The sequence below is a fragment of the Gorilla gorilla genome, chromosome 9 (assembly GCF_029281585.2).
Source record: "Gorilla gorilla gorilla isolate KB3781 chromosome 9, NHGRI_mGorGor1-v2.1_pri, whole genome shotgun sequence".
In the NCBI taxonomy this organism is placed as follows: Eukaryota; Metazoa; Chordata; class Mammalia; order Primates; family Hominidae; genus Gorilla; species Gorilla gorilla.
The window spans coordinates 11,459,162-11,486,214 of NC_073233.2; the positions used below are offsets into that span (position 1 = coordinate 11,459,162).

Consider the following 27,053-nt stretch of genomic DNA (forward strand, 5'->3'; position numbering starts at 1 on the left):
ACTGGTTTTAAATGTATGACAAATAACATCAAATGGGTCTTTTAGTGATGTTTTTTAATGAAAGCTAATGATAGCCAAAAAGTGGAAGCATTGTAAATGTCTTTCAACTGATGAATAAATGAATAAAATGTGGCATACCCATTTAATGGAACATTACTCAGCCTTAAAAAGAAATGCATTACTGATATATGGTACATGGATGAACATTTAAAATATTACATTAATATAAGAATTAATTGACAAGAATTGAAAAAAGAGTCAATACAAGAGTTCACATATGTAATGCTTTATTTATATAAAGCGTCCAGACAGAAAAATCCATTGAAACAGAAAAGAGATTAGCAGTTGCTAAGACTGGAGATGGGGGGAGCAGAAGTAATGGGATGTGACTACTAATGTGTATAGATTTTTTTTTAGGATGACAAAAGTATTTTCAATTAGGTAGTGATGATGGTTGCACAGCCTTTATAATACACTAAAAATCATCAAATTGCATATTTTAAAATTGCAAATATTATGAAATGTGAATTCCGTCTCAGTAAAAATAAACAATTGAATAAAGATCACCAAGGTATTCTGTTGTCTCAGCATGCTTCTGAGAATGTTACACACAGCTCTGCCCAAAGACACTGACCTAGCTCCAGCTAGAGGATCATCAGCCACACAGCTATCCCGGCACTCTGCTCCATTCATTTCAGTCTCTTTGCACTTAATCCTGAAATCATTTTTCTCTGAATCTTAATTCTCAGAGTATGTACACCTTGGCCTACATGTTTAAGGTGTGTTTTAGCCTGGATCTGTGCTACATGCTTGGTGAGCCTTTTCTCACATATTCCTCACAAGTCTCTGAGGCTCATATTGTTAGCCCCATTGTAGAGAAGAGGAAATAACATGCCCAGGAGTATGTAGAATGTTAAAGGAAGGGTAATGGAGAAACTCAGACCTTTTTGATTCCTAGCTAGGATACCTATTTATCCATCTTTAACTTAAGGCAATCCCTTCGAGCCCTCAAACAATTTATTCTTGGAATAAATTTCTCTTTTTAAGATGTTCATTGCATCATAGTCAGGGCATATCAGTCTGACTCATATCTCAGCCCTCTAGCTGCTGTAGGTGGCTGTCCTTTATCTCGGATTCTGCATCCAATTAGCCAGAGCCCTCAATTGAAGAGCAATGGAGCAGACTCTCAGAAACTATGTGTACAACCTCATTTTGAGGCCAGGTCTTTTTTTATACCTTAAAAAAAGGTAATATGAACCCAGATCTTCAGCATGGAACAAATTTGACCTGTAAAGAAGACCAAAAAGCAACCAAGAAGTCAAACAGATCTGTGTGCTGACTGGGACCTAGCTGAAATCAGCTGGACCAGGTGCTGTACTCCATGTGGAAATTGCTTCAGCTGGGGTTTCTTTAGCAGAGAACACTGGACAGGGACAACATTGTTTCAGAAACTAGTAATATTATTATGCACTGTAATTGTTCTTTTTATTAATTACAGGTTTAAATGGCTTGAAATGCCAACCCACAGTCTAATTATGACACAAACTTTTCATTTAATTTTTTTCCATTAGATAATGTGCATTTTTAAGATCTTTGTTGTCTTCCCTCATACTCCAGAGAATGAAAAAAAAATATGTCTTTTAGGATATGTAATGTGTTTTTTTCTGATAGACCTATGTTGAAATTTTTATTTTCTGTTGATTTTTTCCAATATGGGTGTTTTGTCTATTTTCATTTATATAATTTGGTGCATTTTTATACCAGATACTTTGAAATACAGTTTTTTCATTCACTCATGATTAATCTGTAGTTATCATCATATTGTTTGTTTTGGTTTCTTATTTAGGAGTATCACTTACTTATTATCTTCATTCTTTATCCTTCATGTATACTAACTTTTCTGAAAGAATTCATATATTTATGATTTTTTTTTCTTTTGGGAGAATGACTCCTCATTAATTATTCATTCTGCGTTATTAATGGCACAACCACTGAAATATTTAATGCTCTAATCCAGAATTAAAATGGTTATTTCATTATTAAGTTTTGCTTACCTAATTCAACAATTTTTAATATGTCTGCCTGTCAACTAACATGTTGTTTTATCTTTTGTCATGTATTTTTGATTCTTTCTAAATATAGTTAATGTTTACATAAACTTTATTAAAAAAATATTATGACTCAAAGTCATTTCTACATTATTGACAAGATTTTTCCCCAAAATTATATGTATCTATGTCTGCCTCTTGAATGATATGATTTTTTACATCAGAACGTTTTACCGTATTATTTCTTTCTTTGACCATGCATCTTTTCAAAATTAGTGATTCAGATGACTCTGTCAACTTGATTCTTAAGGAAAAAAAATTCGTTTGGTTCTAAGTCTTGACTAAAGTCCTTATTCAGGAGGTGGTTTCTTATATGCCAGTTCTGTGTTTAGCTAATATATTATTTCAGGTTTGCATAATGATTATTTCAAGTCTTCACCTTTCTTTTACCCTGATAATATTGGAATAAAATCTCTAGCATGCAGGTTTTCTGTATGGTAAGATTGCATATTACTTAGAGCCTCCAAATTTGTGGCTTTTGAATACCATTAATTGACACAAAGAAAATGTTTACTCTGTTCATTATTCAATGTCATTTTTACTTAGATTCTAAGAATTCTCAGGCATTGTCCACTGTTTTCCTGATAAAGGGTAAATAAGATAGTTTCTGTACTCAAGATGCTTTCAGTGGGTAACAGAATTTGTATGTTCAATTTTAGAACTTAAACTTCCAAATTTGAGTAAAACTCAAATTAGGTAAAAATCAATAAAATTGTGTGGTTCTAGAAGGATATTTGATATGTAAGCCCAGATCACTGATTTTATTTTCCTGAAAATGATATTTGTGAATATGTTTAATATTTTTCAATTTTTTTTGCATTCTCTCCTGTGTAAATTCCTTAGTGTTTATAGTCATTGGTTGCATTACATAAGTTTTATGTTGTAGATATCGGTATTACTGATTTCATATTATTTTTATATTGATAAGTATTTCAGATAAAGTAAATAAGACACAGATAACTGATTCCAAATTTATCAAAATATAGATTCAAAGCAAATACTAAAAAGTGAGACATAGCTAGAATTACAGGTATGTGTTGAGCTAGTAGTTTGAGAATATTGATCTGTGACTTTCATTATATTTAGGTTTTTACTTAGAACCAACCCTAAATCTCTATAGGAGTCACTAACGATCAAGTTACTTTTTTGAAGAAAAACACTTTCAGAACATGATCACGAATTTGCTTGGTCTTCACTCCATAGACAATAGGGTTGAGAAAAGGTGGGACTAACAGGTAAAGATTTGACAAGAGGATATGAATATATGGTGGTATGTGTGAACCAAACCTGTGTGTGAAGAAAGAAAAGAAGGCAAGAAGGTAGAACTGTAGGAAGACACAAATGTGGGCAATGCATGTATTAAAGGCTTTGAATCGTGCCTCCTTCTGGGGCAGTTGAAAGACAGTGATAAAAATTTGGACATAGGACAAGGTGATAAATATTATGTCAAACCCTAGGATTGCGAAGGCAACAAATAGGCCATATATCTTGTTGACTTGGATATCTTCAGTAGCCAGCTTCACGATGGCCATGTGCTCACAGTAAGAGTGAGATATGACTGTAGTTCGATAGTGTTTCAGACAGCATTTGATGAGCCCTAAGGAAGGTATTATAAGAATGGCAGCCCTGAGTGTCACCCCAAGTCCAATATGAGTTAAGAACTGCTGGGAAAAGATGGTGGCATGTCTCAAGGGGATACAGATGGCCACATAGCGATCCAGGGCCATTGCCAGAAGGATACCTGATTCAATTGCCTGGAATGAGTGAATAAGCCACATTTGAAAAAGACAGGCATCAAAAGAAATCTCTGGCAAATGAAACCAGAAGATGCCTAACATTTTGGGAAGAATGCAGGTGTTAAGTGCAATGTCTGTGGCTGCCAACATGGCCAAAAAAATGTACATGGGTATATGGAGGCTGTTTTCATATTTGATTATAACTAAAATTAGGGAATTTCCAATCACACCAATAAGATACATGGCAGAGAAAGGAATCCCAATCCAACACTGCACTGACTCCAGACCAGGAATCCCAATTAGTATAAACGCAGAGGGCATGAAGACTGAGCCATTGAATGTCGGCATGATTTGTTCAGCAGAATCAAGTGGTAGATTTGCTGTTTCATCTTCTATTCTCTGTTGAGCCTTGATGAATTAAAAATTAAAAATATGTTAATTTATTTTAGGAAAATATGCTTTAGTTATTTTAGGAGTGTATCATGTTGTATTTTCTATTCTAACTAATCTTCTCTAATTTTCTGTCTCCTTTACCAAAGTCACCGAAAGACAAACATCAGGTTCTGTTTCTCCATGTCTTAATCATTTTCAATGGGCAAAATTAAATGGATTAGATGGCTTTTTTCTGGTTCATGACTATTGGATCAACAATATTTTATGTTTATTACTCAGCATTATGTGCTTTTTCTTTGACTTACCAATTGAAATTGTAAAAAAAATATATTATTTAATGCAGAGCAAAGAATTTTAAAACTAGACTTCATCTACATTAGCCATAAAGAAAGGATCCACAGGCCGGGCACAGTGGCTCACGCCTGTAATCCCAGGACTTTGGGAGGCCAAGGCGGGTGGATCACGAGGTCAGGAGATCGAGACCATCCTGGCTAACACGGTGAAACCCCATCTCTACTAAAAATACAAAAAATTAGCTAGTGTGGTGGCAGGCGCCTGTAGTCCCAGCTACTTGGGAGGCTGAGGCAGGAGAATGGCATGAACCCGGGAGGCGGAGCTTGCAGTGAGCCAAGATCACACCACTGCACTCCAGCCTGGACGACAGAGCGAGACTGTCAGAAAAAGAAAAAAAAAAAAAGAAAGGATCCACAGTGCTGTAGACCATTCTGGTCATCATCAGAAGACAAGTTTGACTGAAATGTTCTTTAGTTTTGAAATCCACTGGCTGTTTTTTTTTTTTTTCCAGGTTAGGTTTTTTGTAGTCTGATTCTTCTCATATAGGCTCAAAATTCTTTCAACCTAATTTTTCAAACTTTCAGTGTCTTCTCAAAACCCAATCATATATCTTATACCTTGTCCTGTGCATTCTCTAACAAAATTAATTCCTTATTTTTTAATTCATGGGTCTTTTCTTCAGCACTTCCTATCAAAGCTTCTTCTCACCTACCATGCTCTGCCATGTGCACATCTCTTGTATTAATATCAAGTGCCAACATATACCCTCTAATTTTCATTACCTAGAAATAGGCATTGTTTTTTGGCCTGAGCCATCATCTCTTCTTAACAACTTGAAATTACATGAAACTCCCTAAGAAATGTTATACTGTTTTTCTTTACATAAAACTTTATATATCTATACATCTTCTATCTACTCAAATACAATTATTTATGTAAAGGTGAAGATTTTCTTTGGCACATTATTTTGCATATGACTGTTTCAATACTCTTTTCTGTCTCTGCCCTTCACTGGTAACTCCAACATGTAACACTCTAGGCTTCCAGAGCCTTCTATCTCTGTTACCAGGGGACAAGTGTCAGTGTAGAGTGGCTTTGCCTTCTCATCATCCAAAGCTCAAGGGCTTTTTATTGTCTGAATTAATCTCTGCTTCAAGAAAATATTTGCATCACAAAATATGTGAAATATTAAATAATTTACATATTACCTGCATTTTCTTTTAGTAATTGCAAAACTCACTCTCCGAAATAATTTAAGTAGACTGCAAAATAGATAAAGATAGCAGTGGGGGGCCAACAAGGAAAAATCTCACCAAACTGCCAGCCTCATCACCTTTCAATTGTCTATTTGTTTAATTTTTTCTTTTTCCCCGATATACTTAGATTGTTTCTGGGAAGTGAAAGAGCGTGTATAAGCTATCTCCAGCAATTGCAGAAGCATCTCTTTCTTTCTTTCCATAAAACTTATCCAAAAAATAAATTAGAGGTTTATTATTTAATGATTTTAATTAACAAAGATTTATTAAGTATCCACTATGATCCAAATATTGTTTGAAGCAATTGAGAAACAAAGATAAATGTATTTATTCCATATTTATTAATTATCTACATTTTGCTGAATGTGTGGACTTCAAAAAGTAACATGTACCATTTATTAAGTATGTGTTAAATATCACTCAGTTAAAATCTTTAAACATTTTACATTGTTTTACCATTCTTAATTTATGAAATTAGCATTGATCATATTAATATATTATTAATATAGTTGATTATATTAATGAAAGTCTAGAACTTGTTATAAGTAAATACACTTGGATCAAAATTTTATGCCGTATTTACCCAGAAAGAACAAAATATGCAAATTTCTGTCCTCTGAGATTTTTTAATTTTTATTTTTTTAACTTATTTTTGAGATTGTCACCCAGGCTGGAGTGCAGTGGCACGATCTCGGCTCACTGCAAGCTCCGCCTCCCGGGTTCACGCCATTCTCCTGCCTCAGCCTCCCCTCCTGAGTAGCTGGGACTACAGGCACCCGTCACCACGCCTGGCTAATTTTTTGTATTTTTAATAGAGACGGGGTTTCACCATGTTAGCCAGGATGGTCTCAATCTCCTGACCTTGTGATCCGCCCGCCTCAGCCTCCCAAAGTGCTGGGAATACAGGCGGGAGCCACCAAGCCTGGTCGAGATTTTATAAATATAATTCAATAAATAAGGATTACAAGATATATGTATCAGAGTGTAATTAGGTGAGGCTGGGTGATGTAAAAATATACCAACTATTTTCATCAGTGAGCTTGTTAAGATTCTGATGGACGTTACTCCCCAATCACTTTAATTTATCACATAGGTATAGGACGCACAGTATAGAACACGTTTATTATATGCTACCTGTTTGATATATGTCCACTTCTTGAACAACATACCATCCAAATGTAAATAAAAAATAAAAGTTCAAGTCCCTTCAACCATTTGAATGGACTTTCTCCTGATCTAAGGCACTCTAAAATTTAACCTGAAAGGCTGGTTCAGGCCATGAAGGGAAGTGGGGGTGAGACATGCCTCATTACATCTCTCCAGCATAAACATCAACACAGACCTTAAGTCTAATAAGGTCTTATTAATAAGACCTTAAGTCTGTTCTCTCTCAAGCCTGCTACCCAGAGGCTTCATCTGCATGATAAAACTTTGATCTCCATAACCTCTTACCGCAACTCAGATATTCCTTTCTAACTGCCAATTAGAAAAATTTTAAACCTACCTACAAACCTGGAAGCACCCCTGATTTCTGGACCTAACCAATGTATTTCTTAAATGTATTTTATTGAAGTCTCATGTCTCCCTAAAATGTATAAAACCAAGCTACACCCAGACTACCTTGGGCACATGTTCTCAGGACACCCTGAGCACGGTGTCCCAGGCCATGGTCACTCATATTTGGCTCGGAATAAATCTCTTCAAATATTTTACAGAGTTTGACTCTTTGCTGACATATATACTGGGCAATAATCTCCGATTTGGCTCAAAAATATTTATTATTGCCTTTATCAGAAATATTGCTCTGATTAATTTAACAGGGCCACATGAGTAATAGTTGAGCTGGAGACTTTTTGAAAGGTAACATACAAATTCAAGCTTTGACAATGTATATACTGAGTAGTCAGAGAAAAGACAGCAAAAGAGACAACGAAGCAAGTGAACAAAATAGCAAGTAAATAAAATAGAAAAGCAAGCCTTCAATCAAAAAGCCCATAGACCATGTTGAGAAAATAATGACCTTTCTTCTGGATAGTTTTTCATTTCCATTTCTATTTCCACCTCCACTTCCACCTTCCATTAGGCCTAATTTGTTTTTCTAGGGCAGACTTTCTCAATCTCAGCACTGACATCTTAAGCCAAATAAATTATTTGTTGTGGGAGATGTCATCTGTATGGTAAAAGGTTTAGCAGCATCTCTGGCTCCTATCCATTGAATGCCAGTAGCACTTCCTTGTAGCAACAATAAAAAATGCCTTCAAGCATTGCCAAATGTCCCTTGGATGCATGAAGAGGGACATATCTCTGGTTGCTAGCAGTTATAACCTAAGACTTCACATTAGAGAGGAAAATAAGCCCTTAATTAAATAACGATTGATGAATTTATGTATGTTAAATCAAACTGGGCAGAACAAAACTGGGTATTGAGGGAAATATTTTTTCAGTAGATATTGGCCAGATAAAGGAGATAGACAAGGGCATTCTTTAAAGACAAAATAGTTTGTATAAAATCACAGAAGTATGAAACACATACTGGAAATACATATCAATAAATATTTTACTACATAAATTCATTCATAAACAGAAATAATAGTTGGTTAAATGTAAAACGGAAAGGATCAAATGTAAAGTTACTATTTTAAGCCAAGTAATAAAAGTTTGTAAGTGATACGCCAGACCTTTGGCCTTTTAAAAATTCTATCTGCTAGCAGGTTAGCAAATGATTTTAAGGGAATGAGAGCAAGGGCATAGTAAGATCTTGCTAGAAAGGTATTTGTGATAGTGCAGGTGATATTATAAAGTAATGTGACAATAGTGAAGGATTAACAACAAATCAAAATCTGTGAGGACTCACCAACATGATGTAAGGGTACATTGAGAGATGAGGCAAAACATGTTCTTAGACTGAGAATTACTGCACTGGATGAGAAAAGGCAGCCTGGGGAACAACTTTGTTTGCACAAATATGCATATGTTTAAAGGACGAAGAAAGCTTCCCAAAGCCCTTGAAATTCCTGGGCCAAAGTCAACACGCTAGAAACTTACATCTTGCATGTGTGAACAAACCCTGAATAACTACCACTCCAGTTCTGATACAAGCTAATTCCAAGGATCTAAAACTACTAAGGGATTTGGGAGTCTAGATTTACACTCCCTCCTAGAGTTAATCCACACTATCTACAATATCAGAAATCTCATCCCTTTATATCATCTTTAAAGTTACCATTTGATCTCTGCCTGAAACCTTCCCGTGACAGAAAACTCTCTCCCTCTCTCTCTTTTTTTTTTTTCTGAGATAGTGTGCCACATCGCAGCACAGCTTCCAGTGTCAACGAGGTCTTCTTTCTATAGAGCTCCAAACTGCCTCCCTCTTAATTTCTCATAAAGGTCTGAGATCTACATTTTAATAATAGACACCAGTCATAGATAATAGCAGTGAATTCTACAGAACCTGAAGCTGGTCAAGAGAGCTCAAATCCTAGACCTGCTATTGCTTGGCCTTGCATGCCCTTGAGCCAGTTGTGAAATTCTAACTACCTCAGTTTCCTCATTGGTAAAATAGAAAGAGACACATTACAGAGTGATTGTAAAAACTGATGACATAATCCATTTCAAATATTGAGAAATAAACAAAAATGTGTTGATTGGCACCGGCTATTTTTCTATAAGACTTTATCCTTCTCATCCCATGAAATAACTTCACATATTTGATGACACAGTGAGCAGTTCTCCTAAATCTTCCCCAGTCTAAGCACGTTCAATTTTCTTGGCTTTTAGCAAATAAGCTTTCCATTTGCTTATCAGCCCAGATAATCATTCTCTAGATGTCCTCCCATTATTAAATCTCACTTTAAAATATGTCACCCAGCATTTCATCGACTGATTATAAATATTCTGAAAAGCATGAGATACCATGAGACGTCATTTTAGAGTTTGAACACTCAACTATTTTAAGATTCTGCTGCATTTTTATCATCCTGGCACATTGGATCGCAGGAGACGTATGTCCTCTTTAGAATGAATTCTTCATTTTCCCAAATACCATGCAGAATCTCAAGCTCAAAGACTTACCAGGGATATCAATGGACTTATAAGTAGAAGCCATAGAGGAAAACTCTTTTTTTTTTATGTTTCAGGCAGTGAACCCTGAGCATTTTGTATTACAAAAGGCCCCTTTGGGATTGGGTCTCACAAATCTCTGGCCAGCCTTGAGGACCACTTGGGACAAGAGTGAAACAAGAGGCAGAATATGGTTAAGAACTCAGAAGATTCATTAACTAATCGAGCTCTGTATCTAAAAATACAAAACAGAAACAAAAAGACTCAATCTCTTCAGGACTTGGAACCAAAATGAACTCCTTTTACAAATTCATAAGAGATGACAGTGTACCATGATGACAATGTCATCACAGCACTTAATTATAAAAATAATGAGCCAATAAAGGGAAATTAAAACGCCTTGAAATATTCAGACTAATCAGTGTAGACAAATGCTGACAGATAATTAAAGGAATATTTTCATAGTTTAATTCCAGTATGATAAGCAATTATTTCTCATTAGGTTCATGAAAGAGGCTGACTTTGAAAAGTGTACCTCAGGGCCCCAATCACAGTCACTCTCTGAGCTTCTTCTGCATGAACTTTGGTGACACAAATCTTTCTTATATACACACCAGCTCTCCTCAAGTTGTCCCAGTCATGTCAGAATTCTGACACAATGATATGTATTTTTCAAAAATGTTAGTGCAGTCATAATATCTATATCAACTTTGCGTTGGGGACTAGAATTTTTAACGTTTATTTCCTTAGTTGTAATAAAAGAAAAACTTCAGCCAAATTAAATTTAGAAAAGTTTAACTGAGCAATTTGCAAATTGGGCAGCCTCCCCGCAAGCTAGAAGAGTAGGCTCTGGGACTCCAGAGCAGCCACATGGTGGAAGATTTATGGACAGAAAAAGGAAACTGAGGTAACAGAAAAGAGAAGTGAGGTACAGAAACAACTGAATTGATTACAGGTTGGCGTCTGCCTTATTTGAACATGATTCGAGCAGGTGTCTACAATTGATTGACCAAAACTCAGTGATTAGCACAAGCGTAGGCTACAGTCTGTTTATACCTCCACTTGTTATAGTTCACAATATACAGAGAAACCCTTGGGCCGAAATTAAAATATGTAAGGAGGCAGCTTTAGGCTAAACTTGGTTTTACAGTTGAAAAAAGAGTTTGTGACTTACAAAATGGATTTTACAAGTTGAACTCATAAATACAAAGAATAAACTGATGGTTACCAGACTTTTGGGAGACGGGAGGATTGGGGAAATGTTGGTGAAATGACAAAAAATTTCAGTTAGATGGAGAAAATCAGTTCAAGAGATATATTGTACATCAAGGTGACTATAATTAATCAACATATTATATATACTTGAAAATTGCTAAGAGAGCAGGTTTTTAAGTGTTCTCACAACAATAAAAAAGATAAATATGTGAGATGCACGTGTCACTGATAAGCAGCTCTATTTAATCATTCCACAATGTATACATTTATCAAAACATCATGTTGTACACCACAGATTTATACAATTTCTACTCATCAATTAAAAAGGAAAAAGGAAAAGGGATTGACAGCTTTGGCCTAAAGTAGAGAGAGGGAAAAGATTCCCATTCTCTGCATAGTACTAGAAGTCTTGAAGACTGGATTTCTTGCATCTGCCTGAGACATATGCTCTTGCCAAGAGTCACACTGCTTTTCTCCTGTCTTATTGGGTCTGGACTTATTCAGGAGACCTGTTCTTTTTACATATAAAGAGCCAGTGACTCCATCTTGTCAGTATCCTCCCATAAAATTATATCCAACCTAGAAAAACCAATGGTATTGAATTAAGAGCAGTTATGTACTAGAACCAGCTCATATCATGCCTATAAGAGCTGGTTTCAAGCATCTCTCTCCAGCTTTGCTTTCGCTGACTTCACGTTGGTAGCTTGACATCAGCCATAGCCGGAGTATTTACATCAGGAAAGTGAACAAACAATGCAAATAAGAATGCCAGTCCCCGACACAAATAACAACATATGAACCCCAAATAAAATGAAATATTTTCAGGAAAAGTAAGATAAATACTTTTCAGATAGATATGAAGTAGGCTCAGGTAAAATCTGTACACTTCTGAAATCTAAATACTACTTTATTATTTATAGAGTAACTAACAAATATAGACCTACTGAATGGTTCCAAAGATACTTTTGGAAACATGCAAAAAAATGTGTGAACCTCAAGGAATCACAATGCTATAGAATACCAGAGACAAAAATATTACTAGATACTATTTAGTTAAAACCCATTGGAACAACGGGGAAAACATCTGTTTTAGATGCAATGTGACTCACTACTTTGGTGACTGATATGGATCCTTAGTACTCATGCTAATAAATAAAAACAATGGTTTGCATAAGCATTTTAATGGAAGTGTATACCCCTGAAAAATGTAATAGGAAATAAAACACGTTTTTTAAAATAGACTCCTATCTGCACGTTTTTCAGAGAAAAGCAGAAACAAAGCATTTGAGTTAAAATATAACAGAAACAAAATTTGAATAGCTTTTACTATGGATGGTTGATAAAATTCATCTAGTGAAAAGAAATGTTTTAATGAAATACGAAAATTTCAAATACAAAGGCCTGACCATATGTACATGACGTGTAGAATTTTACAAATTAAGATGGATGTCTTTACCACACAAAAAAAGAAGGGATCATGGAAAAGCTTATATTGGCCAGAGAACTACCTACTAAGTTCAAGAGTAGAGTCATCTATATGATGGACTATTAATCATAAAGAGAAATGAAGTTCTGACTTACGCTAAAACATCAATGAACCTTGAAAAGATTATGCTAAGTGGAAGAAGCCAGACACAAAAGGCAACATGTGGTATAAACCCACTTATATGAAGTATCCAGAATACACAAATCCATAGGGACAGAAAGTAGATGAGTGATTACCAGAATCTGGAGGCAGGAAGAAATGGGGAGTGACTGCCAGTGTGTACGGAATTTCATTATTGGTGTGATTAAAATGTTCTGAGGCTGGGTGCGATGGCTCATGCCTGTAATCTCAATGCTTTGGCAGGCTGAGGTGGGCAGATAACCTGGGGTCATTAGTTCGAGAGCAGCCTAGCCAACATAGTGAAACCGTGTCTATACATAAAACAAACAAACAAAAAATGTAAAAATTAGTTGGGCATGGTGGCACATGCCTGTAGTCCCAGCTACTTGGGATGCTGAGGCAGGAAAATTGCTTGAACCTGGAGGTTGCAGTGAGCCAAGATCATGCCACTGCACTCCAGCCTGGGTGACAGAGCGAGAATCCATCTCAATAAGGAAAAAAAAAAAGTTCTGAAATTACAGGGTGGTAATAGTTGCATTATTTTCTGACTATACTAAATCCACTGACTTGTACACCTTTAGCAGGTTAATTATTTGGAATGTGAATTATATCACAATTAAAAATAATTGGCTTAGCATGGTATACACAGACTATACAAAAAAACACTAGATATATGTTTTCAAACATTAGGATATGATAAATAAATATGGTGATGTAATTTGATAACCAAGAAGGAAGCATAGCTCAAATGTAAATGCAAAATCTTTATTCTGGGTAGAAAGGATATACGGAAATCTTTTGTACTTTCTACTCAGTTTTTCTGTAAACCTAAATTTTATCCAAAAACCAAAGTATATTAATGAAAAAACAATAAAATAATAGAAAAATCTTTTTTTTTTTTGGCGGAGTCTCACCCTGTTGTCCAGGCTGGAGTGCAATGGTGCAATCTCAGCTAACTGCAACCTCCACCTCCCAGGTTCAAACTATTCTCCTGCCTCAGCTCCCCTTATAACATGTATACAAAGATTGACATGTACCCATTATCTCAAATTGTTCATATTTTGCCCCATTGTACTTTATCACTAGTTCAGTAGGTAGGCAAAAGGAGCATTTTTTTTTTTCTGAATGGTTTACAAATAAATTGAAGACATGGTTACCCTTTATATCTAAATTTTAAAGTTTGTATTTCCTAAGGAAAAGACGTTACATTGTATAACTATGGTATTATAACCAAGATGAGGACAGTTAGCATTGAAATAAAATTATAACCTAATATAAAGTCCATGTTTAGACAATAGTCTCAACAATGACATCTATAGCTATATTTTCTTTTTTCAGAATCCAATCCAGGAATACCTAGTGCAGTTAATTTTCGTGTCTCTTTAGACTTCTTGAATTTTCAAAATCTCCTCAGCTTTTCTTTTACATCTTGGATCTGTGAATAAACCCTGAATAACTACCACTCCAGTTTTGATACAAGCTAATTCCAAGGATCTAAAACTACTAAGGGATTTAGGAGTCTAGATTTACACTTCCTCCTAGAGTTAATCCACACTATCTACAATATCAGAAATCTCATCTCTTTATATCATCTTTAAAGCTACCATTTGATCTCTGCCTGAAACCTTCCCATGACAGAAAACTCTCTCCCTCTCTTTTTTGTTTTTTTTCTGAGATAGTGTGCCACATCGCAGGACAGCTTCCAGTGTCAACGAGGTCTTCTTTATATAGAGCCCCAAACTGCCTCCCTCTTAATTTTTTTCTTTTGCTTTCTTGATAGTGGAATTTTTGAGGAACATCCATTTACTATTTAGAATTTCCATCATTTTAAGTTTCTTTGGTGTTTCCTCATGACTAGGATTCAGGCTATGCTGTTTTGCTTGTTTGTTTTTAATATCGCAGAATAATATAGCCTTTCTCTGTTCACAATATCATTAATCACATGATGCTGATATGTTCTAATATTAATGTGGTTAGTTTCAGTCACTTGGTTAATGGGATGTCACTCTGGATTCTTGGTAAGTTGCTATTTTTCTCTTTGTATTTCATAGAAATCTGTGAAAAAATACATTTATTGAGACGATTTAAATAGTCCACTCCTCTGAACACTTTCACTCATGAGTTTTTTTATTCTGTTTATGAATTTTTAAATCCATCATACCTTTCCTATTTATTGGCATTACACTATAAAGAACATTCCCTTTTCCCAAATTTGTATTGCTTTACTTATGTTTGTATAGATTCACAGAATCTGATTTTATTCAATGGGCTATAATCCTTTGCCATAATTATTTATTTTGATGCTCAAAATTTTCTAAATTTTGCCATAAGGAGCTCCTTCCAACTAGATCTTGGGTCCTTTCCACATGTTCCAATCATGCTTTGAGTACTTCCTTACTTTCTATCTCTGCATCATCATTTCAAACTACTTTATGCTTTTTCAGCTCAAGCCACAGAAACAGATATTTTTCCAAAAAGCCCTGGTCTCTTTCTGTGAACAAAGTTATTAAGAAAATCAGTATCTTGAAACAAGGATTGTTTATTCATTGCCATTGTTTGTTCATTGCTTTTGGTTCCTATAAGTGAACAGAGGAAATACATGCACACACACACACAATTATATAATTACATTTGCATATGTTTGTATCTCTCTTTATTAAAAACAATGAATCCATACTTGCAATTGCAATTGGAATCCAAACCTTCAAGATTCTTTCTAGTCTCAATACTTTACATATAAGTAATTATTTTCTTCACAAGTATAAAAATTATCTTCCATTATCGTCAACAGTTTTTCTCATTTCTTCAAGCCTAGAATACCCAATAAATAACTCCCATATGGCTAGCCAATATTACTATGAAAAGCAAATGTAATAGCTGTTTGGTGTTTGTTTATACTACTCTTTTGTTACTAAGAAAAGACAGTAAAATGAATTGATCTTAAGCTTATTTTTTGCAAATACGTTACTCATTATCCTATCAAGATATAGAATATTTCCTGCATTCCAGAAAGTTTTCCCAACATGACCATTCCTACTTTTTCAGGGGAAAGCATTGTTGTTTTAAAAAAAAATTACTTTCAATTAATTTTACCTGTCCTAGTGAGAGGTGACAGCGTGCTGGCAGTCCTCACAGCCCTCGCTTGCTCTCGGCGCCTCCTCTGCCTGGGCTCCCACTTTGGCCCCACTTGAGCAGCCCTTCAGCCCGCCGCTGCACTGTGGGAGCCCCTTTCTGGGCTGGCCAAGGCCAGAGCCAGCTCCCTCAACTTGCCAGGAGGTGTGGAGGGAGAGGCGTGGGCGGGAACCAGGGCTGCGCGCAGTGCTTGCGGACCAGCGCGAGTTCCGGGTGGGCGTGGGCTCGGCGGACCCCGCACTTGGAGCGGCCGGCTGGTCCCACCGGCCCTGGGTGGTGAGGGGCTTAGCACCTGGGCCAGCAGCTGCTGTGCTCAAATTTCTCACCGGGCCTTAGCTGCCTTCCCGCGGGGCAGGGCTCGGGAGCTGCAGCCCGCCATGCCTGAGCCTCCCCCACCACCCCTTGGGCTCCCGTGCGGCCCGAGCCTCCCCAACGAGCGCCGCCCCCTGCTCCAGGGCACCCAGTCCCATCGACCACCCAAGGGCTGAGGAGTGCGGGCGCAGGGCGTGGGACTGGCAGGCAGCTCCACCTGCAGCCCCTGTGCGGGATCCACTGGGTGAAGCCAGCTGGGCTCCTGAGTCTGGTGGGGACATGGAGAACCTTTATGTCTAGCTCAGAGATTGTAAATACACCAATCGGCACTCTGTATCTAGCTCAAGATTTGTAAACACACCAATCAGCACCCTGTGTCTAGCTCAGCGTTTCTGAACGCACAGGTCCACACTCTGTATCTAGCTACTCTGGTGGGGACTTGGGGACCCTTTGTGTGGACACTCTGTATCTACCAAATCTGGTGGGGAGGTGGAGAACCTTTGCGTCTAGCTCAGGGATTGTAAACGCACCAATCAGCGCCCTGTCAAAACAGACCACTCAGTTCTACCAGTCAGCAGGAATGTGGGTGGGGCCAGATAAGCAAATAAAAGCAGGCTGCCCGAGCCAGCAGTGGCAAGCTCGTGGTAGCTTTGTTCTTTCTCTCTTTGCAATAAATCTTGCTCCTGCTCGCTCTTTGGGTGCACACTGCCTTTATGAGCTGTAACACCGCGAAGGTCTGCAGCTTCACTCCTGAAGCCAGCCGGACCACGAACCCACCTGGAGGAACGAACAACTCCAGACGCGCCACCTCAAGAGCTGTAACACTCACTGTGAAGATCTGCAGTTTCACTCCTGAGCCAGCGAGACCACGAACCCACCAGAAGGAAGAAACTCCGAACACATCTGAACATCAGAAGGAACAAACTCCGGACACGCTGCCTTTAAGAACTGTAACACTCACCGCGAGGGTCCGCGGCTTCATTCTTGAAGTCAGTGAGACCAAGAACCCACCAATTCCGGACACACTAGAACATCATATAAATACTAAAATATGAACTAATCAGTTTTACTCACTAAAAAGTTTTTTTCTAAATTATGATCCATACTTTTGCATAGGTTATTAGTTTATGAAGTGTCTAGTAAAATGTTTTGCACATTTTTGTCTTTTACATGGAGTTATGAGTTATATAAAATTTAAAAAATATATAATTCAGATTTAAGTTTTTTTGCATGATTTTAGTCTGTGTATTGCTTGTTAATTTTCTTAGCAGTATACTTTTGCTGTAGTCGAAATTGTTGATAAGGTTATATCTTGTTGCTTCCTGTGTCGTAAGAAGGAAATCTTTGCCAATCCTCAATATATTAAGGTATTCTGATTTTTTCTTCCTAGAAGCCTTATTTTTTACTTCTATATTATCCCATAAATATACATCCTATATTTTGTGTGGTATTAAATAAATTTTTAGATTGAACATATATATATTTGTAAAATATATATAGATATATATGAATATCTAATTTTGTTTAAAAGGCTTTCTATTTTCCATTGAATTGCTTTGATACTTTCGTATAAAATCAATGGATTGTACAAATGTGGGCTTACTTACAGGCTCTCTGTTGTGTTTCATTAGCTGTTCTCATGCTGATATCACACTGTCTTTATTATTAGAATTTTGTAGTAAGTCTTGATGTCAGGTATTCTCAGTAATCAACATTTATTCTTTGAGATTGCTTTGGCTGTAGGTCCTTTGAATTCCCATGTAAAATATAAAATTACCTTCTCAATTCATGGCAAACAAAAGGTTGTTATGATCATATTTGGGATTGCTTTGAATCTTTAGATGACTTTAAGGAAATTAACATTTTAACAATAATGAGATTTCCAATCCATGAATATGGAACAGCTCTCTATTTCTTTAGATTTTGCCTTTCTTTCAACAATGTCTTGTAATTATCAGTGTAAAATTCTTGTATTTTATTGTATGCATAAATATAAATTATGTATCTTATGTTTTTACACTTTATGGCAAACTATTGTTATTTTCTAATTATTGGATTCCAGTATGTAGATTTACAAACAATTTTTACATAGACTTCCTACATTAAAACTTGCTAAATTCACTTACTAATTCATGATATCTGTTGTATTTGTATATTCCTTAGGATTTTTCATGTTAAAAAGTTGTGTTCACTACAAATAAAGGTTGTGCAATTGTCATTGTGTATGTTAGTCTCAGACCTTGCATGGAGGGGACAACAGTTACTGTCCTCTGTTCCCATCCTCGACTCTTTAGAGAGTCATCATCTAAATCCGAAATCTTAGAATATAGGGCAGAGGTATTTATCAGAACTCTATCATACATTTCACTTTCAGTTTTTACTTCTTTAATTAAATATTTTTTTAAAGCATTTGCACTTATGCCAGAAAAGTCTGACAGCATTCTGCTTAAGATTACTCTTCATTTCTAGATTAAATTTAAGGAGAATTGATATCTTTACAACACTGAGATCAGCACATCAATGGTTGAACGTGGATGAATTCCTACAAGCTTTATTTTGTCCCAATATTCTTCTTTAGTAACTTGTAAACCATGATGTTGAGTCTCTGGTGTGGGGAGGTGCTGTACTTACCTGCTCTCTGCCTTGGTTTTTTCACACTGAATAGTTGTATGTGTCAATTTGATTGGGGCACAATGCCCAGATTCTGGTCAGATATTATTCTGGATGTTTCTGTGTAGGTATTTCTGGATGAGACTGGCATTTAAATTAATAAACTTTGAGTAAAGCATATTGACCTTTATAATGTGCCTTCCAAGCAGTTGAAGGCCTGGATAGAACAAAAGACTGACTTGCCCCAATCAAGAGAGAATTCTGCCAGGAGACTGCCTTTGGACTTAAATTACAACACTGGCTCTTCCCTGAGTCTCCAGCCTATGGGCTCTCCCTGCAGATTTTGGATTTGCCAGCCTTCATAACTGTGTGAGTCAGGTTCTTAAAATTAATCTATCTCATATAGATACATAGATACAGATATATATGTATAGGTATACATATCTGCATATATGTGTATATACATATATGTATGCATAACCTATTGGTTTTGTACTGCGAAGAACCCTTATTAGTACAAATTCTGAGCAATTTTAGAAATTATAAATAGATGTGGTAGGACAAAATATTACCTGTATTTTTTTTTTTTTCTCGGAGACAGAGTCTTGCTCTGTCGCCCAGGCTGGAGTGCAGTGGAGACATCTCGACTCACCGCAACTTCTGCCTCCCGGGTTCAAGCGATTCTCCTGCCTTAGCCTCAGGGGTAGCTAGAAATCACTTGCATTTTTAATACTGTTTAAATACAGGCATACAGCTTAGTATTAAAGCCAAATAGGCCTGCTAACCAAATCTCAAAAGGTCGTCCATTTAACAATAAATTGAGGGTAATACTGATGTATTCTCCCATTGAAATGGAGACCGCTTAGGAATATCAGCATAGAAGGCTTGTTGCCAAAGGACAGTTCTCTACCAAGAAGGGTGGAAATGAGCCAAATGTTGTAAGTTATTTTTCCCAAATTGAACATTTAAATGAAGGGCTGCAAAAAGCTAGAAGGGTCAGTTCCTGAGATCTTTTTTTTTTTTTTTTTGAGATGGTGTCTCACTATGTCACCCAGGCTGGAGTGCAGTGGCACCATCTCGGGTCACCGCAAGCTCCACCCTCCGAGTTCAAGCAGTTCTCCTGCCTCAGCCTCCCGAGTAGCTGGGATTACAGGCACCCCCCCCACCACGGCCGTCTAATTTTTTGTATTTTTGGTAAAGATGGGGTTTCACCATCTTGGCCAGGCTGGTCTTGAACTCCTGACCTCATGATCCACCCACCTCCGTCTCCCAAAGTGCTGGGATTACAGGGGTGAGCCACCGCACCCGGCCTGAAAGCATTTTTTTTTTTTTTTTCACCAAGTGTTCTGCTCCTAATAGGTCAAAGGTCTCCAATGTTAAGACTTTTTACTTTTCTTTTTCTTTTCTTCTTTATGCCTGAAGTCACTTCTACTAGAAAATGCCAATAGCCTATTGGAAATCCTCTGGTAAAGTCCTGAGCAATAAAGCCCTTGGAAATAATTCAATATTTACTCATCAAATTTTAAACTCAAGAAGAAAATAAATGGACACAAATTAGAAAAATGAACAAAGGAAACAATGAAGTACTTCACATAAAGAATGTACAAACGGAAAAGAAGATAGCAGCACAAATATTTCTTTGTTAAATGCTAATTATAAAGGGAATCATATTTCACCTATCAAACTGTCAAAGGTAAATATCGGTAATAACTAGTGTTGTTAAGAATTTAGGCAAACATTATTTTAGTCATTGTTGAAATTGATGTAATCTCCTGGAAGTTAATTTTGTGATTTCTAGAAACCTTTCTTGAAAATTATCCTTACAAAAAATATTATTATCTTTCAAGCAATTTTATATTAAAGATTGTTTTTCAATAATTGTCCCCGTCCAAGTGTGTGGGAGGTTAGAGGGTCCTGGTTATCCTCTTTTCCTTGTAATGACCTATTTGTTTCTTCTGTTTTCTATTAGTAAGTCTTAGCTTGGGACTGATCCTGAAATTTGAAGACTACAGTAATTAAACAATATGAACTCTGGACTACATATTTTATGAGATATTAAAATTCGGAGATGGTGCAAATATGTTGTAGTTTCACATTGTGTTTCTTTGTTGGACCTATATTACCACATATTTTTGGTGGTGCTGCTTAAAGTGGTAATTGTTAAACATCCCAAACCTGGCCTACTTCCTGTTTTCTATAGTCCACTAGTTAAGAATGATTTTTACAGATGAATATTTGTAATCAATTTGGTGATGGGGAAACTCTAACTTTCAGCTACACTTTGTTACTCTGTAGAAAAAAAAATGGATTCTATTATTTTAATTAGTAGACCTTCTTTAATTAAAGACAATGCAATTATTATTGTTAATATTGTTTGAATTTCATAAAAATTATTTGTGGACATACATTTTTCTATCTTGTTATGTTAATGCCTATATGATATTCTTGAATTTGCCTCTTTTTCCATAAAGCCTAAGCTATATATTATTTGGCCATTTATGTAAAAGTTTGCTGAATTCTGGCTAAAATATTAAGAAATAACATCAGAGGCTATTTTTTTTGAGAAAATTATGTTACTTAAGAAAAACTATCCCTGTTGGTAATCCAATAAAATTAGCTCTAGTAGATATTGAAACTTGAAACAGTCTCAAAAGATCCCTTAAGATAGCCTCTATAATCATTCTCAACAGCCATGGATATCTGCTAAGTCCTAATCCGTGAAGCCAGAGGATCCACCAGGTAGGTGTATGACAAGCAATCCAATATTTCTTATATTTGCAGTGGTTTTAATCTGGTAAATCAAAGTATGGACATCTGCCCATATGTGAATATTTTCCATAACCTTGAAAAAAATGATCTATGACCTGAGGTTTTTCAAGAACAATTAACTAGCTGTAAATTCTTATGCCACTAATTTTAGACAATATAGTCCTCCTCTTCACTAACACAATAGCCCTGGACTTATTTATATTTGCTGTGTGGTATGCTGCCACATGCCCAAGCAGACACACACACACACACACACACACACACGTCTTACTTGTAGAACACAAGCAAACAAATGAATACTCTCCAATGGCACATTATAGCTTTTGGAATAAAGTCCAGCAACTCTGCACAACATTAATAGCCATTTTTGATATTCATATTTTCCTTGTCTCCCCAAGTTCTACCTTGCACTCATACCATATTGAAAAAACTAGAGTTACCTTAAACTACATTACCTAGTTTAAATCTCTTCTACTATCTACCTGGCATGATGTGTTCTTACTTCCTTGGCTACTCATCCATCATTCCTCAAGAATCAGAGGTAACTACCTAACCAAAAAACAAAATACAATAAATGCAACTCCCCTGCTTTAGTTAGATTTCAATGCTTCATTCTCTCTGAACTCCACATCCTATGCGTACACTTGTTATTTCTCTCTTCTTTCCCTTGCCTGCCCATTCCCTACCTCTCTTCCTTTCAGTCTCTCTTTTCCAGATTACATAGGTACAAACTCATGAGAATTATTCACTGTGCCAAATTTACTATTATGTCACGATTCTGTAGTATAGTATTTTTAATATTGCAGGTTTTTTATAAAATGATGAATTAATAAAGAAGTAAATTTTGAGGTTAGCAAAAAAAAAAACAACATTGATGTGTGAAATGCAACACCTGGTTCTAATTTTTGTGCCTGTAATTCCTTGTATGACTCTGAAAATGTATTTAAATTTTTAGGCTTTATTGTCTCTTGATATTCATAAGATTTTCTTTGACAAGAACACAGTTGACATGTACTTCCTTTGATTTATTTTTTAAGGCAAGGATGATCAAGAAAATGAGAGTCAATAACTTGTTTTCATTGAGTACCTGGATGTTTCAGAACAACGAGTCTTAGGTGCATTTAAATTCAGTGACAAAGGCATAATTTATAAATCCTCCTGGAGAAATATTCTTAGAGGAATAACTCAACCAGGGGCTAAAGAATAAAAGAGAAAAAATAAACAATATATATTCACTACTTCACTCATTTCACACTTCTCACTTTCATTAGTCAGGTAGAATTCACAATCCCATTGATTGATATGAGCCATGATGATCTAAAACCAGCTATTATGCTGGCAGATTTCACAAACCCGGCATCTCAAATAATATGTATTTCTGTTTTGTTTTGATATGGTTACTACTGCAAAAGAAAAAAGCATGTAGGCATTAATTAAGGTGGATTTTATGAACAGAACATTTTTACCACATGAATGCGAATCTGTGTGGTCTTTGCACCATAGACAAGTGGATTGAGAAATGGAGGGACCAGCAAGTAAATGCTAGAAAAGAGAATATGGATATAAGGGGGGATGTGAGACCCAAACCTATGTGTGAAGAAGGAGAAGAAGGCAAGGAGGTAGAACTGGAGGAAGACACAGATGTGAGCAATGCAGGTACTGAATGCTTTAAACCTAGCCTCCTTCTGGGGCAAACGAAAAACTGTGATAAATATCTGGATGTAGGACAATGTGATGAATGTGAGGTCAAATCCTGCAACAGTGAAGGCCACAAACAAACCATAGATTTTGTTGACTTGAACATTTGCTGCTGCTAGTTTCACAATGGCCATATGCTCACAGTAGGAGTGGGAGATGACTGTTGTGTGATAAAATTGAAACCGGCACTTTATCAGTACTAGGCATGGGGCTACAAGAATAGCAGCCCTGAGTACGACCATAGTTCCTATCTGAATGACAAGCTGGTGGGTGAAGATGTTGGCATGTCTTAGTGGATAACAGATGGCCACATAACGGTCCAGGGCCATGGCCACAAGGATGCCTGACTCTATACCCTGAAATGTGTGGATGAACCACATTTGAAGCAAGCAGGAATCAAAATAGATTTCAGGCACATTAAACCAGAATATTCCAAGCATCTTTGGCATAATGCTGCTAGCAAGTGCAATGTCTGTGGCTCCTAGCATGCCTAAGAAAATGTACAAGGGCTCATGGAGACTGTGCTCAGATATGATGATGCTCAGAAGCAAGGAATTTCCAATCATAGCAATGAGATAAATGGCACAGAATGGAATCCCAATCCAGCACTGCACAGATTCTAGGCCTGGGATCCCTACTAGTGTCAACACAGAGGGCATGTAGACTGTGATGTTGGAAATGGACATAATGTCCTTGGGCCTCCTGATGCAAACAAAAGAAGTTTCTCAGTCAGTGTTACTGTTCCTCTTCTGCTTTCTGATTTTCTCCAAACTCATTATATTGAGTCTGTCTGATTTGGGTAGAACTCTAAAATCATCCATCTTATTCACAGTTTTGAAAGGAAAAGATGGATTCATGGAGATATATCACTGTTTTCAGGTGGGGCATTCACAGGCACTGTGCCGTAATAGGATGTTATGTGCATGGCAATCCAAATACATTAGAACCAGCAAAATCACCTGGACAGGGGATTGGACTACTGGCAAGTCTGTTATTTCTTTCCAGACCTGTGGACAAAAAAAAAAATAGAAGTTTATTTTTATTGGACATTGCATTTTAATTTGTTTAATAAACCTCTCCATATTTCACATTTCAGCTATTCCTCTAGTATTTAACTATTTCCAATTTTCTTTAAGAACATTTTAGACAAGCAAATTAACAGACTCTGACCAGTACATTGGTGTAAAAATTCCCAATGAAAGAGAATAGAGGTAGAAATAATTGACACCCAAGAACATAATATATTTCTTTTTATATTCAGAATAATGTAAAGAGAATGCTTTAGAAATAATTGAAATCTTTATATTTTTGACAAATCTGAGCCAAAGCTCCTGGTTGCTTTTTAGATTTCTTTAAAGTTAAAGGGAATTATATTTTTTCCTATATATTTTAAACAGCTGAAACTCTTGAAATGTTGTGAGTTTAAAATTTTAATACACTTTATGGAATATCTAGAGAGAAGGAACTGCTAAGGGACAAGATGAGCAGCAGCAATGCCTACAGCAAGAGAACTTGCTCCTGATAAACCACAGATACTGAATAATGGGCAAATGAATCATTTAGCCAGAATAGAGTCCAGTTTCCTGGTTTTAAAATGTTCAAAGTTATAATTAGCATAATATAGCCCAATAAAGGCTCATTAGTTCTTAATGAAATATAGGTGAGATGCTTATATAATTTTGTGAGCTCTGACATAAGAAATTAGTAAAAATAAAAAAGGTAAAGGACAGATTTCTTAGAAGAAGTCAAATGTAGAACTAGACAGGGAAGACAGGACAAACTTTGGGATACTAAAATTGAGAAAAGCACTATGAATAATCAAAGAAAATTTAGTCACTTTTCAATTTCACTGATGATTGAATTTTCTGAAAAACGTGGGCTCTTATGCTTTATATAAAAGTTCTCTGATCCAAATAGTTATTTTCTAAAAATTACATATTTTGAATCAGTACATTTTAAGCTATACATTAGAGAAATGTTTGTGATACAGTGAAAAGTAAAGTTACTTCATTCTTTCCTAGACATTTCAATAAAGTTGTTTTATCTCAGTAAGCTCATGAATCAGCTAACCGTATACTTCATGTCACCAATATGCTGGAAATTCAGGAAGTAGCTGTTCTTTGAAAGAAAAAGCAGCTTTTTTTTTTTTTTGAAAGAAAAGGAAGGTAAGTAACAAGGAAGAAAGAGAAAAGAGGAAATGGATACAAGTTTACTCAAATGTTCAACAACAAATGTTCAACTGCTGCTAAACTTCAAATGAAAGAACCAAATCAGCAGAGGACATTTCATGACAGGGAGGCTGTATCAGCTAACATACATTTACCGTAAACTAGTAGGTCAGTTAAATACTGTGATTTCCACAGATTTGATCCCCAATGCTTAGTTTTATGACACTCCCATCCATAAGTCACTGGCTTTTTCTAATAGGGGCAAATTTTTTCTTCTCCAAAGATAATCACAATTAGAATAAGAATCCTTTAATGGCAATCACAGTGTCTGACTTATTCAAGACTAAAGAGCTGACATGTGAGTACTACCTAACAGGCACAGATAGCAGGGTTGCAGGTGGTGGTGTATGTAAGTTCCTGGTTAGTTGGATAGAGTGATAGTTATTGGAGAAGCTGGTAATTAAATTATGGGGAGGAAACTTGGAATTCGTGAGACTTACTCCTCAATTATTATTGAGAGCTGGTTTTGCTCTTACCAGATACCTGAAGAATATTGTCCATTTTTCATAACACTTTCATTCATCACTCACCAATTTTTCTTCTCCAAGGATTCCAGCTTCATTCCCTTAAGTTGTGGGTTCTGCGATGGCTCTACTTTCTGTGTGCACTCTGTGTAACAGCATCCAGCTAATGTCATAAATTTTACTCTGTTTGGTGCCAGGATATGTGCCAATATAATATACTGTGGACATTTTGCAGATGACTTTTTACACTTTTCATTTATCTCTAACACGGACATCTTCTTCTTCTTCTGGAAGTCTGTCTGAGACCATCTTTGTGTGCTCATCCCCCAGTAAAACTCATAGTGAGGTCTGTAGCATTCTGAAACACGGGATGAATTTATTGAGCTCGAATTGGAGAAAAAAGTGGCTAGCCACCAATTTAATGTTCCTTTATGAATGTGTGGAGAAGTAGGAGGAGTTATGAGCATGAAATGAGGGATTTCCTAGTTGATAGCCAAAACCACGAGGGACCCAGCAAATTTTAAGTCAGCCCTCTTGGGTTCACTGGCACCTAATATCCCCGTAATTATTTCTACACTTGCAGAAATCTCCTTTCTCTCTTTTTCTCTTTTCCCACAGGCTAAATGCAGAATAATTGATATGCAAAAATTTTTTTTTACAAGCTATGTTCCTTTTCTGCCATTTCTATTTGCAAAATTCTAAAGCCCATTTAATGCAAACATGTTTCTATGCCAATTCCATTCTATTTAAATAAATATTTTGGTGACATTTTCACTGAGGCAAGGTTTTTCTCTTTTTATTCAGAAAGAAAAGAAAAATCTGTATTCATAACTACTTTTTACCACACAATTACTTCCTCAGTCTTCTTCAGTCTCATTCTTCCCATTTTATTTTATTGAAGTATTTTTTTATCTTTTAGTAAATTAAGTAACATTCTTATAGTGACAAATTATAATGGACATTTCTAAGTCCTACAAATGTAAAGCTGGAAGCAAGTTGTTGAACATATGAGTAAACTGGTATCCATTTCCTCTTTTCTCTCTTTCTTCCTTGTTACTTTCCTTCCTTCCTTTTCTTTCAAAAAACAGTCATTATATTCCTACTATTTATGAGGGAGATGTTATATATTCTACATGAAATGAAAAAAATTATAAATAGTCTTACCTTTAAATT

The 27,053-nt window shown here is 36.2% G+C and overlaps 2 protein-coding genes across 2 annotated transcripts; both read right to left on the bottom strand.

Moving 5' to 3' along the window:
* Positions 1-322: 322 nt before the first annotated feature.
* Positions 323-9,904, bottom strand: OR52A5 (olfactory receptor family 52 subfamily A member 5). The gene is made up of 2 exons (XM_055355251.1): positions 9,859-9,904; positions 323-4,252 (listed from the first exon to the last, which is right to left on the bottom strand). Exon 2 carries the CDS (start codon positions 4,190-4,192, stop codon positions 3,242-3,244), a length of 951 nt encoding a protein of 316 aa, XP_055211226.1. The 5' UTR covers positions 4,193-4,252; positions 9,859-9,904; the 3' UTR covers positions 323-3,241.
* An 8,424-nt stretch (positions 9,905-18,328) lies between these two features.
* On the bottom strand, positions 18,329-26,257 carry OR52A1 (olfactory receptor family 52 subfamily A member 1). Its single transcript, XM_055355252.2, has 2 exons — positions 25,947-26,257; positions 18,329-24,195 (listed from the first exon to the last, which is right to left on the bottom strand). Exon 2 carries the CDS (start codon positions 23,872-23,874, stop codon positions 22,936-22,938), a length of 939 nt encoding a protein of 312 aa, XP_055211227.1. The 5' UTR covers positions 23,875-24,195; positions 25,947-26,257; the 3' UTR covers positions 18,329-22,935.
* Between the last annotated feature and the right edge of the window lie 796 nt (positions 26,258-27,053).